Here is a 19,749-nt window from a genome sequence, read left to right on the forward strand (position 1 = left end):
TCTTACTAATGTCCGACTCCCACGTGCTTTCTCCCCACCTACGTTAATCCTGTTCCTGTTTTCTCTTTTTACCTACTTTTTTTCTGATTACTGTCTTAATGTATAAGCGAATGAATGAATGATTGAACTGTTATGCAATTTATGTAACCCAGCTCCTATCAGTCTTCACCAAAATCATAAATGTTTATGTTCTCCGAGTCATATATGAACAGACGTCGGAATAAGTTCCTTTTCCGTGGACTAAGGTGTTTGTACCAATGCACGGTGGAGAGCTATCCCCTCCTCCCTTCCTCATAGTCCCGTACTCCCACCCAAACCCCCCACTATTTTCTATCATCCCATAACCCCACCCGGTACCCTCCATACTTTCGCTCACAACCAGCTAGGGGTTGCTATACTTCTTACACCTCTCTAACTACGTGTAGTCCGAATAACTAATAATAGAATAAACAGTATCATAAACATCTCTTTCGACAGCCATCTTCCACGCATCTCCTTTCCCAAAGGCTTCAGTCCCAGAGGCTTCAGTCCAACTGTTTGCCCCCGGAGAGCAACTTTGTCATGTTGCCGAGCCTGATCCAACGATAGGGATACTCAACTTAACGCGGGTGGGTTCGGTATCTTTGTGAGGGAGAGATAACTGTACTCCCTTTACAATGCTTCGGTATGAACCTTTCGAGTTTCAGTAGTAATTAAATCTGTATGTAGCTCTGTAGTCATCCTTATATGCACTGTTTTTTGGCGAATACTATACTTTAAATTAGTGCATCTCCCCCGCGCTTCCTCTCTCTCTCTCTCATATATATATATATATATATATATATATATATATATATATATATATATATAGAGTGTGTATCGGCTATTCCAAGAGCAATTTCTGGCGCTGGAGATCTATTTCAATATCCCAGTGGTCGCAGCAGTTCTGGATATCGCGTGAACGGCATGTCTCTTATCCCACGAAGTCGTACCGCGTATCTTATATACTGGGAAGTTATTTGTTACTCTGACAGAGGTGGGAGGAGTGACAGGGGTATTGAGATTCGGGCTTGTGGGACGGCATCAGCTGTTGAAAAAGTCAGCGTTACCAATACATACACACAATAGTCCGCTAGATTAGTCCCCTAAATCACTAGATTTTTTTTTGTGTGTGTCCGACTCTGGCCATAGGCTTCACAGCCTACTTTCAAGGTCCAGTAGCCCTCCTATGTACCGCACACCTCTGCATGTCACCACTTCGGCACTAACACCCACCGTCCATATTGAATACATGCTAGGGCTGTCTCATAGAGGACTGGTGTATTGGTATTAGCGGGGGTACTTTTACGACATGTCGGCGGGTCTTCTAGTAGATCAGTAAAGTCTGATTTTTATGAAATTAAAGTCCTTAAACTGTTCCCTGCTCCAGCTGGATTTGAACCCGGGTCCGTTAGGACTGCAGGCCACCTCTCTACCGATTGAGCCACCGCCTTTATTGTTATATGGCATATAATGCTGGAATCTCTATAGACAAATGGGTGCATCCCCTACAATAAAGGATAACAAGGGTTAGCCTAATTCCCGCGAAAATAGCTAGCATTCATGTCACTCGATGTCATATTTTCTGCTAGTTAGAGGTAATTATTTCTTGATCTAGCGGTAAATGGGCTACACTGGCAACACTGCACACGGTCGATGTAGGGAAAATTAGAGCAGCGAGCGGGAGGGTGTCTGTGCGTGACCCTGGCTGGTGATGATATGAGGAAGGTAATTATGCCAGCAGGTGTGAAGAACAGATAAGGACCCACTCTGGGTTTTGTGCAACAGCTCCACCCACACCCACACCCTTGTCCTTACCAACAGAAATTATTAACGTCGCCGTAACTGATAAGGTGCGATATCCCAATGGTCGTAGATCACCAGTGTACGCTATACGTGTGTGTGTGTGTGTAGTGTGTGTGTGTGTGTATGTGTATGTGTGTGTGTGTGTGTGTGTGTGTGTGTGTGTGTAAAAGAGGTGGCTACTACCGAAATATTTAATCACAGCGGATTTATTTTTTCCCTCTCTCACGATGTAGTAAACCTTTTCCTAACTTGGTTTATGATACCTTTTCCTAACTTGGTTTATGATATATATATATATATATATATATATATATATATATATATATATATATATATATATATATATATATACTGTACTCTTCCTTTGTTAGTTGTTCGGACTACACATAATTAGAGAGGTGCAGGAAGTACAGTAACTCCCAGCTGGCTGTGAGCTAGACTATGGAGGGTACCGGGTGGGGTTATTGGGTGGGAGAGAAAAGTGGGGGTTTGGGTGGGAGTATGGGACTATGAGGAAGGGAGTAGGAGGGGATAGCTGTTCACCGTGCAGTGGTACAAACGCCTTAGTCCACGAGAAAGGAAACGAACTTATTCCGATTTCTATACGTACGAAAGCACTAATTTCTCACCCCCTAGCAGCCGAAGTCGCGGCCAGTGAGCGCATGGCGATCTAACACGCCACACCCACCGCCCCTCCCCCAAACCCAGTGTAAACGTTGTTGGATAGATGAGGAACGGCCAAAGCTGGATGTTACAATGTGTCATGATTTTTGGTATAGACAATCAGAACCAGTAGGGGTAAGTATATAAAGACATTTAATGTGTAATACTATGCTGTTTTCCACAACATATGAGAAAGGCACGAAAATGAAAAAAGACCAATGTATTATGTGTTATTGTCTATATACTTATCTTCTATTCTTATAAGTATAGTATACTCGTAGTGAACAGCATGTGTTGAAAGATGCGATGTCTTTTCTCATACATTCTCACTCCCACCTCCACCACGCTTCTCTCTGGGTTCCTGTCTCCTGTCATACCCTGTCGTCCCCCACTCCCATCCATTGTTAACCAACATAAACAATGATAATGATGACATGATCCGACAGGTATTGATCATATTAACATTATCATACACCTCTGTATTAAGCACCAACAAATCAATAACATACAGTACTTCGGTATACCTGCCAACTATTTTATCCTGTTGTAAGCTGTTCGTGACATATGCACTGCAAGTTGGACCTTGTGCTACTAGGACATACGGTTGTTTATCGTTAACACAGGTTGTGTGTGGTTTTGGACGTCCATTAATTCATATTAACGTGGCAGTTTAAGTCTTACATTATAAACACTTAAGGTTTATATTCCTGTTATTAATGGATGAACGAAACGAATCAGGGATCAGCTCTGACGAAGCACAAACTCTCTGCTTTAATGAAAATATACAGACCTCTTGTCACAACAGTGACACAATGGCATTAAGTATACGATTGCTCCTCTTTTTCACTCATCCATTATACTGTCAGACTATAATGTTAAACCAGAGTTGTTAACTACTGTAGGATGGAATTAAATGAAGGCTGTAAATGACTCTGTCAGTTTGAAGTCTCTCTCCTTAGCTAAATATCAAGATTAAAGTAAGCGAAATATTTGTGTGTGTGTGTGTGTGTGTGTGTGTGTGTGTGTGTGTGTGAAGTGAAAAAATATCTGGTGGCAAAATAAATAAAATACATAGCGCCAGTTTCCCGACAGGGTTTAAGAGACTAATTTTATACACTTCAGTTGGAAAAGGATAATTTGGGTTCAATGATATCCTCCGAAGTTAACAATAATGAAAGCAATCCTTCATCGCAGTGAGAGACAGGATCAAATGTTTAAACCTAAAATCGAGAAGTGGAATGAAAACTCCCAATTTCCGACGCTAATTTACGACGCACGATACGAAGATACAACATATGTGGCCTTCCTGTATACCTGCTGACTGCACCTTGTATCGTGGAATGCAGACTAACCATATCTAATAACCACAGGCGTTACCTAAAGCACCATAAAAAAATGGGGGTTTGGATTCCATTATGTGAATTAATTTTTAAAGTTTTAACCTTTAATTTCATTTGTCACCACACCTTCATCATATCTTTGTGTTTCTTTGAGCTTCTTTTCATTTTCTCCCTGAAACATTTCCATTCTGACCGTTCCTCTGTCTACCTGAGAATTCCGAATGTTGCTACCCTACATTTTCCTTAACATTTCACGATGCTACAGCTAAATTCAGTTTCCCATTATCCATTCTTCTCTAAAACCTCTTTCTACACACACACACACACACACACACACATACACAGCCTTCAACCATTTTTCCTTGCATTATGATTTTTGTCGTCACATAAACTGCAAGCTTTTGTGGCAGAATGTTTGTGCATATAAACAAGACTTTTCTAGCGTTCATAACAGTATGTAAAGAATAACGTTGATTGCCACGACCGTACAGCCTGTTCTGAGATATATTACGGGCCTGAAAACAAAGGATCGACCCCTTGTTTTTCAAGTACTCGTGTTACAAGTTATCACATTGTGGCTGAACTAGTCTGCAACATCTTTTCCTTTATTATTTACTATGGATATACACCTTGTTAATCTCTGATTTATGATTTCTGTCATTTACAATGGCTATAGTTTGCACTAGTTAATACAAGAGGATACTGTAGTCGCGGCGCACGACTCTGAGGCTGTCATTATCGTACCCTGGCAACCTATCATTCAAAATGTGCGTCCTATTTTGTATCATATTATACACGAATTATATTATTATGCATGAATATATTATACACAAATATTATAAAATACGAACATATTATACACGAATCACATGCGTCTCATAAGTATTATACACGAAATTAGACGCACTTTTGAATGATAGGTTGCCAGGGCACGATAACAACCTCAGAGTCGCGCGCCGCGACTATAATGTGTATTATGTAACATGTATGGCTAATGATGAAATGATTAAAAAAAGAATAACTAGCAGAGGGCCATAGTTTTCCCAAGTTTACCCTCAGGACATTTGCCGTTTTATAAATCTCATGCTCTTCAGTGTACATGTTGGCTCAGCAAGTGTGCGTAGCGTCTGCAAAACGTTTCTCTCTCTCTCTCTCTCTCTCTCTCTCTCTCTCTCTCTCTCTCTCTCTCTCTCTCTCTCTCCACGAAACACTGTAATAGGTAAAATCCCTTTCATAGGTGATTGCTTCATTGTCTCTCTTCTTGATCCTTTTATTATCTGTTTTTATCATCCATTTTGGGATGTTTGACGACTACGCATGCATCACCACAGACGAACTACATCAGCACCACACTAACACAGCCAGCCACACCAGCACCACACTAACACCGTCAGCCACACCATCACTACACTTACACCGTCAGCCACACCATCACCACACTAACACCGTCACCCTCACCACCACCAGACTAACACTGTCACCCTCACCACCACCACACTAACACCGTCACCCTCACCACCACCACCACCACACTAACACTGTCAGCCACACCGGCAAGACGCCACACTCTCCAGCCTCACCAGCAGAGAGGTGATGGTCAGGCAGAGGCGCGTGAGGCAGTCGGCCCGTGCAGGGTGTGACGGCTAGACCAAGTGTATCAGCCACCTTGGATCCCTGGCTAATATTACGTAGTGGACGCGCCCTCCTCAGACTCACACTCTCGTACAGAAATCACAAGTTGGATGAGATAGTGTATTTGTGGAGAAGGGCATGACCAAGGGTGTGTCAGACCTTTTTTCAGAGTGACTGAACAGATTGGCCCACTTTGAAAGGTTTATGTGTAAGTAAATCTATAAAGGAAAAAATTACAAAGTTTACTAGTGTTGAGTGGAGACAAGAGTCTGATGGTCTAAATGAAGGGTAAATGTTTTGCCCACTATATTGGGCGTTTTTCGTGATTTTTTTTTTTTTTTTTCATTTTTTAAGAATATGGGCTGTACCTCATCCCATCTCCAGGTGTTCGATGAAAGGATTCTGATGCTGGAAACGACATTGGCATTCTTCAAAGCACACAACAAAGCAGGGTGCCCCTCTTCTTTTTATATACTGAAATGAAGTAGGGGAGGGGTTTTATATGATCGTACGCAATAATTTATCTTTCATTTTTTTTTTTTTTTTTTTGTCCTTGGAAATTAATGGGTTAGTTGTATTTTTTTAATCTTCGTTTCCCGTATGCCGTGAAAGAATATTCGTTGTGACAGTCGTTGTTGAATCTGTTATGAAAATCCAACAATAAATATTAATATGTTAACCCTTGGGGGCATGTTTCGATTTTTTTTCCTTCACTGTCATTTGTAGTCTCATATCTGATCCCAAATCCGCATCGAGGTTTGATTACCGTACTGATGACGGACGAGTGGCCCACCCTCCTCAGCAGTAAAGTGTGAACGTTAACTTACAAAGCCCGCCTGGCCAACCACTTGGGAGAGCTGTGCGTGCGTCACGTTAGCATCCTGACCACTCGCCGCCACTTTGAACACACCCACACCCTGGCGCTGGCATTTCACTTACACCACTAACTGTAAATTATTAGAACAGCAATTTCTTATCCTCTGACTCATATCATATTGGATTGCAAATTCGTACTGAAGCATTAAAATGCAGGAGACCATTATCAAATGCACCTACAGTATAATAAGAAAATTCGTACCAAGTAATTATCTGTAATAAAGACAATGCAATGATCTCGTTCCTTTGCAGCTTCAAGTATCGCATTCAGAACTTCGATTACTAGTCCTTCCTAATCGGTCGCATCTGGATATGGTTAAAAAGAATTACAGAAGTGGTACTAGAAGGCATAAGAATCTAGTGATTGAAAATAAAAGCAACTGTTTACATTAGGCTACTGCAAATATGCACATTCTGTAAACAGTGTTACACAAAGAAGCAGGAACACCAGGTCAGCGTCCCGTGCCAACCCAAAGCACAATAATTTTAGACAGTTTTGTGCTCTGTGTGAATTGTTAGTAATTACTTTAAGATAATAAGGCACATAGGCCACACACACCTTATAGTTCAATGTGGTTGTCCGATATTAATAATATAAACAGAATTAGCAGACATATAGTAATTATAACAGCATGAAGACTCTTCGTTCAGCATAAATAGCCTAGCCATTAGCGATACAGGGAGAAAATAACAGAAAAACTTGCATTGCAAAGCAAAACAAAAATTAAAAGTGTTTTCCTGCCGTCCTAATATTCAAAGAACTTTATACAATGAGCATACCTTAACTGTGTATTTATTTTCTGGTGCATCTTTTTTTTTTCCCTTTAGTACCGTATATTAAAGGAGAAATAATGTGGTTCATATAGCATTCCTTCATTACATATTCTGGTTAATCTTATTGATGGACAACATCTACATTAAGATGGTGATGAAAAAGATATACAGTGGCACCAGCATACAAGCAGTTAATGAACCTGCCTTTAACCCTAGATAGGTTAATTGTTGCATAGATGCGTATTATTAACTAACCTAACTTTAGGCCATTACTTACAGGGGGATGCTTAGGAGATATTGGGGACAATATTTCTATTTCAACATTGTTAAATCCTTTTACAATTTTTAAACCCATCAGTTTATCTTAGCCCACTTTCTAAAAGAAAGATAATTTCAGTTTTCTCATTCTTCATAGTTTTATGTTTTTAATGAGGGAATTAATTGAGTAATCTGCCCTTGAACAAATTGTGAATAGACCAATTCAGTTATTAATTGAGAATTCTAGAGCTTGTCTGATTAACCTTCTATACAGAGGAAAAACCGTTTCTTTGCCGATATGTGAGTATTTTCGTTTTCTGAAACATGAATCTCATTGTATTTGACATGATTGTGTGTGTGTGTGTGTGTGTGTGTGCGTGTGTGTGTGTCCCAGTCTCTAACTCTCTATCGGTGGGCATGGTGCAGCTTGGCCCCGGAGAGATGATGATGATGGTGATGAATTGCGAAAAGTGTTACAGAAAACAGTTTTAGAGCAAACTATGCTATTAGTAAAGACACATTCCTTAGGGATAACCGTGGTATTATATGCGTTTACTGTGAGCCTCTCTGTTTCAGTGCCTGCTGTTGACGGTGGGATTGCACATTTACGCTGTGTTTTTGTCATCATCGCATATTCAGAAATGTTTTTAAGACCCAGTACGTAACAAAAAAATTAACACTCAAGTTACAAAGTGTCTGCCATTTGGAAGACAACTCAATTACTTTATTATTCTTAATTAATTATTAATATGCCGTCATATTAGAAGAGTGCACTTCCAGTGTACCATAATATGCAAATTTGGATACTGTATTGCTTAACTTTAAGCCTATATCACTTCCTCTGTTCAAATACTATACAATAGAATTAATAGTTATGAGAATGAAAATTTTACCTATACAGTGAGAGGATGAGGGAATCTGTAATATTTACAATGATAACGAACGGGGAATATGCACAATGAAAGCGAATATGAAAGAAAATGGTTTGGGTGAAGAATAAATTTAAGTGTGAGAGGAGCGTGACGGATGAAGTGGGAGAGAGGCTTGATGAATATAGGAGATGCAAGACAGTGAATGAAAGCACAAGAATGGTAATATGAGTCACAATCTGTAGAGAAAATCCGTAGAATAATCTCTATAGAAAGTCACGGTATGGGTAGATGAAATTAAACTATATTTTTACATGTACTGAATACCGAAGCATTGCAGAATGGAGCGAAGTTAGGTTGGCTGGAAAAGCAACTTCAGTAGCAACTTCAGTAATGGTAGTCCCTCCCACACAGATGAGCCGAGACGCTGGGTGGAGAATGACGTCACAAGTGAAGTCGACCAATCATATGCGACCTGGAGTATCAGATGATCACCACAAACACGTTGATATAAGTAGGTAGGGATGACGTAGAGTGCACTGATTGGCTGGCCATGGACCCAGGGATGGAGGTGGTGGTGTGGTGTGGCGGTTTCTGGGCGTGGGTATGGGGCTGGCTGGCGGGTGGGGGACTAGATCAGCAAAGCGTGAGGGGGGATGAGAGCTAGGCGGTTGGGGTGTGGTGGGGTAAAATTATCATATATAATTTTCTAAAACAGGACTGGCGTGAGAACTGGGATTCGATAGTGAGTGGTTTACTGATTGTTTTTAGCTGTATAGCTGTTGGTGAAGACTGATGGGGACTGAAGACCGGTGTAGACACAGACATCAGGGACCTACTGTTGGAAGATCTCACCCAGAAATACGTAGGCGACACAATCACAAGGCAGGTGAACGAAGAGGTGTGTGGTAGGTGTGTAGACTGGAGCAGGAACAAAGCATCGGCACAAGCGAAGTGTAGCCAAGGGGCTATCACTGGGAATATACTGTACGGAGACGATGTGAAAGAGATCCGACTCACCGCTGTCACCAATTTGTTCCATCCCTCTCGTATCCTTAGTTAGGAGTAATCCAGAGGTCTTGGCGTATTTACAACGGGAGTTTATTTGGAGGAGAAAAACACAGGTCCAACCCGTTCTATACCAGCCCGACAACTGCCCACCAGCGAGGGCAGTGAGGGAGCCGGCAGCCGGCAGGCTTGCTGTGCAGTTTATGAAATCAGTTGATGGATGCACTTTTGGCCACGTAGACACTCACTAGTAGATACATACCGGCTGGGGCAGGGAACAGTTTAAGGATTTGAATTTCATTAAATCAGGCTTTACTGATCTACCAGAAGACCCGCCGACATGTCGTAAAAATACCCCCGCTAATACCAATACACCAGTCCTGTATGAGACAGCCCTAGCATGTATTCAATATGGACGGTAGGTGTTAGCGCCGAAGTGGTGACATGTAGAGGTGTATGGTATGTAGGAGGACTGCTGGGCCTTGATAGCAGGCTGTGAAGCCTATGCCCAGAGTCGGACACATAAAAAAAAAAAAAAAAAAAAAATACTGTTAACTTATATACTGTTAGTTATAGTTTGCAACTTTAAGATATTATGAATGTATGGTTACATATAGGGTTACAATGTATGGTTACAGAGCATGGTTACAGTTACATAGTATGGTTACATTGCAACAGTCTTCTTACATGGATGTAATTGTGGAGGCCCCTAGACAGTAACTAGGGGATGTTATTGTAATTGTGTATGATATATGGTGTGAAGATTGGAGTTAATGACAGACTTTGCTTCACGTGCAGACCATAAGCTGGGCTCCAAGAGGAAGGGAGCAGATGCAGAAGACAAAAAAGTCATGGTCGTGACAAAGTTGATTACCTATTTAACTTTATCATGGAAAGAAAGGCTTCTCTTCACTGCTTTGTCTCATGCTTGAGTCACTGTGTCTGTGTGGTGCCCCTGACTGTAAAATGTGTATTGCGCTAGTACCCATAATTTCTACAGCAAATATTTACTCTTTAACCCGCCCCGTCCCGACCACTTTTTCACCACTGGTACCCCCCAATCCCGACTATTTTTGGACCCAAATTTTTTTTGCTAAAACTTTCGCTTTTGGTCAGAAACAATGGTCAATCACGAAGAAAGTGTTCACCGGGATCCATAAGTTGCCTAAACAGGTATACCTTCATCACACCTGGTACCGTGTTCTCTGTAGGTGGTCTGAGGCTCTCACGTTTTCTATGGTATTATAAGATTAGGAAACCAATGAAAGTAAGTAGATATGTATTTAATACAAACATAAAAACATGTGATACAAGAGTAAATTGGATTTTATACAAAAATAGAGGTGAAATAAGCATTGTACCATCGGGCGAACCGAGTGAAATCGGCCAATCTGTTCACGATGAATCGCTAACATTGCTGAATCATGATACATATCATTTTATCTACTTATATAATACATCTCCAATAACATTATACCATTTTACATTTTATTGAACTGTTTTTACGTATTCACAGGCCTTACGATAACATTTAGCGTAATGTTACCGCTTATTTAGGTAGTGAGTGAACTCGCTGTGACTGTTGTTTCAACTCGTATTGTGTTTTTTCAACTTACATAATACTTTCCTAATAACATTATACACTTTTCCACTTTAGAGAACTGTTTTGAGATAGTTTCAGGCCTTACGTAAATATTTAGCGTAATAATAGCGCATAATAACACAGAGGGTGAAGTCGCTATGAGTATTATTTCAACTTACAACATATTTTTGTACTTATATAATACTTCTCCACTAACATTACACATGTTTCCACTTGATATAATGGCTATCACCTAATAGGAGACCTTACTATTCTACTGAGCGTCATATTATCGCATATTTACACAGTGAGTGTTATCGCGATATCATTTGTTTCATCTTACACTAGTATTCAACTTATAAATTACTTTCCTACTAACATTACACCCTTTTCCACTTTATATCATTCCTATCACATACTTACAGACCAGAATGTTCTACTGAGCATAATATTTTCGCAGATTTACACAGTGGGTGTACTCGTGACATCATTTGTTACAACTTACACTATTTTTCAACTTATACGTTACTTTCCTGCTAACATTACACCCGTTTCCACTTTATATTCTTGCTATCACATATTTACTGACCAGAGTGTTATACTGAGCGTCATATTTTCGCAGATTTACACAGTGGGTGTAGTTTTGATATCACTTCTTTCAACTTACACTATTTCTCAACTTATACATTACTTTCCTGCAAACATTACACCCGTTTCAACTTTATATAAGACTTAGAAAATACTGACTGGCCTTACCATTATACTGAGCGTCATATCGCCATCCCACACAGTTTCGGTAGTGTAGGAAGTTATGGTACTCTCTGAAACATGGCTGAAGGCACAATGCAACATTGGTGGTGATGGGGGAGGTTGGGGAGGTGGAAAGCGGCGCCTTTCATCACTCGCACTTCTCTTCCCTCTCCCTTTTCCTTTACCCTTTCCCTTCCCTTTCCTTCCTTTCCCCACATCCTGGGGCTGTGGGGAGGAAGTTTGGGAATATTGTGTGGCGAAAGACGTGCTGGGGAGTGGCTCCACCTCCTCCCCCCTAGGCCTACGTGCACCACGTGCTCATGCTGCCTCCCTCACACCACTTTCCCTTTCACCCCGCACTCCCGCCACACCACTTTCCCTTTCACCCCGCACTCCCACCACACCACTTTCGCCTTTCCCAGACAAAACACTAGGACCATACCTTATTTGCCTTCTCGCCCCACCTTCTGATCCTCGGGGTGAGATTTTTTTCTTCCCCAACCACGAGGCAACATCACGTCCTAAGCCGCCGTCCTCGTCCTCGCCCTCGTCCTCATCAGAATCTCTCTCTAGGGGATGGAGAGAGGTCTGTGCAGGTGGTTTGGGTGCAGGTTGGCCTTCCCTTGCCTTACGATATGTCACATATCACTTTTTCCGGGGCAAAGGGACCTCCTCATCACTGCTTGTTATTTCTTCCTCTGGCTGGACGTAATCTCGATCCACCACATCATCATCAAGTGGAGAATCACTATCTCCAGTGAAGGCCTCCAGGACGGATGCTATTTCATCGTCTGAGAGACCTTTCCGCGCCATGTCTGACTTGGGTCACTGCTAACAGGTGAGTGACCGAGACAAGGGCGAGCGCGGGTCATGCGGGGTCTGGGACACTGCCCGCCTGGCGGCAGGTAGGGGAGGGTTGGGTAGGAGGGCGAATCGAAAATCTCGCACGAATTTTGAAAATTGTGGAAATTATGAACCTTGCAATTGCAGGACGTTGAAGTACGTCAACGGGATTGGCAGTGACAAAACGTGAGGACGTGGAAGTACGTCGACGGGACGCCGCGGGTTAAATCTATGTTATAGTTCCATATGAGGATTTGTATTATTATGGTTCTGGTGTCATGTGTCCATACCTTATATTTGTGTTATTGGATTATCTTGACATGAGACAAGTAGATTCTTAATATTGTCCTCCTATGTCAAGATTATTTTTTATTCAGGGATGAAAGGTATGACCCAATAAGGTAAAGTGCTGTGATGGCTGGAGCTGAAGAAACTCCATCTATCTATCTATCTATTGTCAGACGCCATAATCCCGTACGGGGTGGCCATTTGACTTTGAGTTATTGGTTTTACGGGGAGGGGCACTAACCCTCCACCAACCCACTTGTTGACACGTAGGGAGCACGTATGGGTTGGTTATATGGTTACCACCCAGCGTTGTAAATGGTTTCTTGGCTTACAGAGAACCATTTGGCTTGTCACTCAATGTAAAGCCACCTGTAAAGGAAAGAAGAGCAATAAGAAGTGACAGGAAAGATGGGAGATATAGGAAGAGAAGAAGGCAGGCACAGAAAAAGAATGATAAAGGCTAAGGAAGAAGTAGGCAGCACTACATCAAGTGAGTGACTCATTGTGTGAAATTTGAATATCATCATTGTGGAAGACAATTCATTAGTAAAATGACAACAGGCGCTCACTTCTTCACACAGAAGGCGAGAACATTGAATGTGATCAGTGTGGGAGACGGTTTGCTCACAAGAGTAATCTGATTGAGCACCTTCAGGTTCATGCCAAGGTGAAGCATCATTATAATTGCCATGAATGTGGAAAACTTTTCACCAAAAACAGCAGCCTTACCATACATTCATTTGTTCACACTGGAGTGAAATGTTTCCACTGTGATGAGTATGGTAGATTATTTCCATGCAGAAGCAACCTCACTGACCACATGATAACACATTCAGCAAAGATAAATTCTCTTGTGATCAGTGTGGAAAAAATTCTCACAGAAGAGTAGCCTTGCTCGACACACACTCTCTCACACAGGAAAGAAAAGCTTGTTCGTGAAGAATGTGGCAAAGAGTTCTTACGTAAAAGTTACCATCATGAGCACTTACTAATTCATCAGGGGGTCAAGAGATTCAAGTGTGATGACTGGTAAACTGTTTGCTAGGAAAAGAGACATGTCCAAGCATAGCCACACAAATAGGAGAGAAAAGCTTCCATTGCAATCAATGTGGTAAACTGTCTGCAAGAAAGGATAACCTGGATGAGCACGTAATAACACACTGCCCTCAAGTATAGCTATGGATGTGAGGAATGTGGGAAAGTGTTTACAAAGAAATGTAGTCTCAGTACACAGTCAGGACAGAAAGGCTTTAGGTGTGATGAGTGTGGTGTGGCGTTTCTTCATAAAAGTTTCCTTTATGAGCACCAGTTGACCCATAGTAGAATTAGAAACTTCAAATATACTGAGTGTGAAAAACTATATGCTAGGAAACGAGACCTCAGGAAACACATACTGATTCACCCTGGTAGGATGAACCTTGACTGTGGTCCGTGTGTAAGTTATTTTGGTAGTAGAAGTGATATGGGTTAGCACACATTGAATCACACCAAGAACATCTAATTGTCACACGATGGCGATTAATTTTTTCAAGGAAATCAAGAAGATAATGACAGCTGAGAGTAATGCTCGATGACAGGAAAAATATAATTCAAACATTCATTACATCTTTTAAATGGAAATAATTTCACATCCCAACTTTACAGTGAAGTAAAGTTGGTATCCAGTAGAGTAAAAGAATTCCATTTTGTTCATCTTATGTTCCTGAAGTCTTTCAGGGTGCGACTTGCATTTTAAGAGTTATTTTCACCTATGAATGAAAATTAAGGTTTGTTACAAATATATCTTGATAATATGGCATTCTATTTACCATTACAATTAATTGCTGTGTAATGAAGCTTTTGGATAAACAAGTTTTGTATCATTGGTGGTCAGTTTATGTGTGCATTACTGGATGTGCCTGAGTCCACAGTTATTCCCTTAATGTTACTAGAGCATCCGTCCATCCATCCATCATATAACCTTGTGTTGCCCCATAATGAGCGTAGGAGCCTGGGGCTAGGCAAGTTAGTCCTGACATTTAAGATGAGAGTAACCACCCTCACTCATCCCTAAGTGCATTACGTGAGCAATAAACCCCCACCATCCCTGTGATATAAACCTGCACCGGCTCAATCAGTGGTTTTATAAATGGTATATGTCTAGTAAGAAAAGCTGTCCTGTCAGTGTCATCTGAAGTTTCATTACAATGATCTCATTCTTAAAAGTGGAAGCTCTCACATTCCAAGTCAGCAGATGATAAGTAAAGAATATATGTGATATCTGTTTTAAACCAAGTATAAAAAGATGTCAGCACAGTAGTGGGCAAACAGAGAGCATCTGGTACTTGGTCGTCATCTGATGTTGGTTATCATTTTATCATTGATGCGTGGCTAAGATCCAGCATGAAGAAAAGTACCAGTATATTGGAAAAAAGAGATTACGCACAGAACAGTGCTGAATGAAATGATACGTACCTTCTGACACTTATTAGCCATGCCTTTAAATACCCTAACTCTGACATGTAGGCTTTGTTACCTACAGCATGTTAAAGCTGTAGGGTGGAGCTGTTAACGTCAGTCGGGTAAAAAAAAAATAAAAGGGAAATTGCCCAAGTCATATTCCTTAGAAACTGGATCTATTTATTCCTTTCATTTACTCAGGTCTCTTGCTTCCTCCGCTTCCTCTCTCGCAAACACTCACCGTAGGCTATTATCTTATTGGCCCACCAGGTCTACGTCACTCACATATCTTTCCACCACCAGTTATATCAGTTCTGCCTCTTTGGCTATACAGTCTAAGTAGTCTTTTTAATTAGTGGATGGCGTTACTGTGCATCCCTCATTTGTATCACTTGCGTCTTTTGTCTTTGTAGCCCAAATTTATTTATCTGTTCTGTCTTCACTGCTCGTAATACGTTATGGTACTTTCACGCATCTACATATCATTGTTAAACACTTCTAGGGTAGCTATTGGAGACTATCATTTTCTCACTTAATGTAGTGCTGCCTACCTTTTCCTTCATCTTTATCATTCTCTTTCTGTGTCTGCCCCCCTCTCTTTCCATTTCTTCCATTCTTCTAGTCACTTTTTAATACTCTTTCGTCTTCGTTCAGGTGTCTTTACAGTGCGTGATAAACCTAATGTTTTCCTGAAACCCTGGAAGCCATTTACAACACTGGGGTGGTAACCAAATAACCAAATACCAGGGTGATTTGAAGACTACTATGGTGCCCCTGTTAACTGTGTTGGGACACATATGTGGCGTCCATCTAGGAACCGAATCTCCAGACTCTTCCCCGCATAAGGAAACACTGGATCACTGCATGGACCAGCCCTTCATGGACGATAGCTTCTCTGTTTATCCGTCTGGTCAACCAAGCAGACTGAAGTTAATACTTATCATCATCATCATCATGCAATCCATTGTTTCCACATGAGTGTAGTAGCTCGGGGCTGGGCAAGTTGTTCCAAACATTTCAGATGAGAGTGACAACCCTTTCTCATCCCTGAGTGGCATTACGTGGGCAATAAACCCCAACCATCCCTTGGATATAAACCTGCACCGGCTTGATCTGAAGGGAGCGACTTAATTGCCCACTAAACCACCAGGCGCCATAATTTGGCTATATGGTTACCACCCAGCATAGTAAATGGTTTGCTGGTGTATAGGAAACCACTTTGCTTGTCACTCAGTGTAGAGTTACCCATAGACAGAAGGAAGAGGAAAGAATGAATGAAACTAAGATAGAAGAGGAAGGATGGAAAGGAAGACGTGGCCTTCCACGCCGAGTGAACCGTAATCCCCTCGTTTCCCTCTAAGATAATTTACTTTGACCATCCATGTAAATAACCACACACTACCACACACTTTGTGCTCCTATCACTTTCTACAAGTACCCTGTGCTCTAAAAAATAAAAAAAATCCAACAACGACAGCATAGCAGTCAGACGGGCAGAAGCAAGATGTTTGATGGAGTAGAACGTATTAGGTAATTTTTATTTCATATTAGCATTGCTAAGAAAAACAGAGAAATGATGATGTCGTACTTTTTATTTGCGAACATTATTCCTTGACAGCCATGTCAACATATTTCAGTTTCGAGGATTTCTTGTTAGTCAAAATGTAAGCATATGAAAATTGGGAAGAAACAAGTCAGACACAGTCAGATGATGTAAGCCATGTAACTAGAGTAAAATAACTTTTCAGTGGCTGTTATGTATATTTTAACTTTACTTCACACGTCGCTACCAAGTTAAACAAGCGTCCATTAGCATATAAACGGTGGGAAATTAAAGGAAGAGTACTATTACTCTGCTGTTTGGAAATCCTCAAAGTCAGTGCAAGAGTAAGCTGAGACTCTCGCGCGTGCTTCTCTGCCCATGGATTTTCTTTTCCTATGATGTGCTAGGGAAGAAAATAATGGACATTCTCCAAGTGTGAAGTACACGCTGTAGAAGAGCAGGCAAACTTTATCTTGTGATGGTATAACAAGGCCTGCACTGAGCTGGTACTACAGATAGTTTAAATGATTATGGCTTTACTTTCACATCATAGCCAACTTAAGATGTAGGAAAAAAAATATATATTTGCGCTGGAAATGTTTAAGATTTTTTTACTATGTGTAAATACTGACTAGTGATTCATGTGTGCTTAATGTCCTGTGCATCTCGCTAATTTCATCCACACAGGATTCTTATTAGTTCTTTTGTTCTCAACCAACCCACTCTTTGTCTCCCCCCCCCTCCCCTTTAGTTTCTTTACATGTACTTTTTTTTAACATTAGTAATGGTTTGGAAGAATGACACGTCATCAAATGCTGAAACTTATAACTGTTGCTGTAGCTCTATAAAATCTTACACCGAAAATTACTTAGCTTATGTTCTGAAAGGTTTTCTGGATAATATCAGATTAAAGCTTATCAACAATATTAAGAGAGACAGACTTGTAGTGAATGGGCTTTTTTTTTTTTTAATATTTAAATATATGGTATATTGGTCGAAAATAATAGCTGTGATAACATTATAGAAATTGCCAACAGAAACTTATAGGTACGTGGATGTATACAAGCAAAAAGCAACTAATGAAAGTTAAACAATGGCCCTGTTAGATAAAATTTCCTTTTCAAAAATTTAACAAAAATTCCTGAAGTGCCAGTTATGCATTTATGGAAGAGTAGTACAACTGTGAAGAGGTCAGAAGTCTGTATTTGAGTTCAGTGATTAGGTCCATATCCATTATCCATGTTCAGTGATTGGGTTCGTATCGATGTCCAGTGACGTGGTGTCCACGCCTTCAACGACAACAGCTCTCATTCTGTAATCAGAGGTAGTCTAATTTAATACCAAAGATAATTAAGTTTACCATTTGATTTGTACTATAATATTAACGCATTCTGCCCGAGGACATTATTTTTTTTTTTCCAGAACCTTACATTCAGCTTAGGAGAGTACCCTAGTAGTGAAAGGGTTTCTAAAGACAGACACTAGTGGTTGTTTAATATGGCAGATCCTGAAAAACTGTGTAGCTATACTGCCTGGTTATGCAAATGTCCCTTAACATCTTCCCCATCCTCCCAAAAGGAGGATGGTGGACTGAAGAAGGGCAGTTTAAGGCTGCAGTCCACGGAATTTACATTTTAGATGTGCCATGGGCCAGAAAAACAACAATATTGTGCACGATTAAAAATAATGTAGTCTTCTAGTTATATTCCCACATTGGTGTGGGAGAATTCTTTGTCAACTTAAAGAAGAAAAATGATTACTGTGCTTACAAGTCACTGCCACCTGGACATTAGGACAGGGGAGGGTCTTACTTCTTACATCTTACCAGCTATAAGAGGACACAGTTGACCTGGCGGACATTCTGTAGCAAAAAAGAGTAGGCTATCTTCTTTCTGACTGAGGATGATACTTTTAAGGTAGAGATACATCTATACACACGTGTAGGTACACTTCTCACATAAAAACTATGTACAGCATGAGAGAGAGAGAGAGAGAGAGAGAGAGAGAGAGAGAGAGAGAGACTAAGGAGTTAGTGCTCACCTATAGGGGGGAACGGTGAACAACGGTAGCAGACACAGCCAGGGGAGCCACAGGATGCGTTCAATGCCGAATACAAGCAGTTCACATTAACGTTCCGCTTCAACCAAAGAGGATAGCACACCCCACCTGCCCAGAAACACGGTGTAACCCTGCAGAGTTGAGAGGAAGGTTGGATTACTTATGTGCATAGTTATGAGTTTTTTTTTATTCATCTTAGTAAAGGCATTTCGAAGTGGGGGATTTGGCATGAAGATGACATTGTCTGTTGGCTATATCATACTCTGATTTGCCGAGCTGAGAGGAATGCTGGGTTGCCTGCGTGAATAGTTAGTGCGTACTTTCAGACAGTTTAGTTGTAGCTTGTGAGCTAAGGGGGAGGAGGTCAGACACAAAGATACTACTGCTCAGTGGCTCCAGCACAATCAGACCTTCCAAGCTGAGTTGAAAGACAAATTGCGAACCCCCTCAACCAGGATGATGTGCTGTTCAGTCTATTCTTGCTGCTAACTGATGATTTTACTGATCTTAGGAAAGGCGTCTCATACTGAAGAAATATATTAATGCCGTATCTAAACTCCCATTTCCAAATGTCCATCATAAGTTAAAGGAAATCGTGAGATGGTTCGAATAAAATCCAAAACGATGCTCTCTGGCTCAGTGGATTGAGTAATTACTGAGTCCTTGAACCTGATGATGTAGTTTTTGATGTGGGAGTGTCTCCTGAAGCGCTGCCCTCCCCCGCCTTGCCCTCTCCTCCTCTGCTCTCCCCTACCCTGCCCTTCTAATACCTTTCCCTCCCCTGCCCTAACCTCCCCTAGCCTGCCCTCCCGTCTTTTACCCTCCCTACCTGCCCTTCCATTCCCTTCCCCAGTCAGCCAGTCCCACCCTAAGGATAATCACATGAAAGGTGCAAGTGAAGCTCTGTATGAGGCTTCACTTTAGCTGCATAAGATTTTACACACAAGGGTCAAATTCTCGTTGGGCAAGGAAGCTCCTCAACACTTTTCCTAAGCGACTTAT

General features: G+C 41.1%; 1 protein-coding gene across 4 annotated transcripts in view; it reads right to left on the reverse strand.

The window, feature by feature from the left end:
- The window catches only part of LOC145397210 (uncharacterized), a 49,533-nt gene that overhangs the window by 16,712 nt on the left and 13,072 nt on the right, over window positions 1-19,749 (reverse strand). The window contains exons 4-6 of one of the 4 annotated variants that reach the window (XM_080270402.1): window positions 18,730-18,878; window positions 18,501-18,550; window positions 17,691-18,001 (exon numbers count right to left, since the gene is read on the reverse strand). In XM_080270402.1, coding sequence (XP_080126528.1) covers window positions 18,504-18,550; window positions 18,730-18,878 — 196 coding nt within the window. In that variant the 3' untranslated portion in view covers window positions 17,691-18,001; window positions 18,501-18,503. Of the gene's footprint in view, window positions 1-17,690; window positions 18,002-18,500; window positions 18,551-18,729; window positions 18,879-19,749 lie in introns of those variants that run through there. The other 3 variants (XM_080270403.1, XM_080270404.1, XM_080270405.1) reach the window with 3 other exon arrangements.

Source organism: Coenobita brevimanus, chromosome 40 (assembly GCF_032717465.1).
Source record: "Coenobita brevimanus isolate Jiangsu-jjx chromosome 40, ASM3271746v2, whole genome shotgun sequence".
Taxonomy (NCBI): domain Eukaryota; kingdom Metazoa; phylum Arthropoda; class Malacostraca; order Decapoda; family Coenobitidae; genus Coenobita; species Coenobita brevimanus.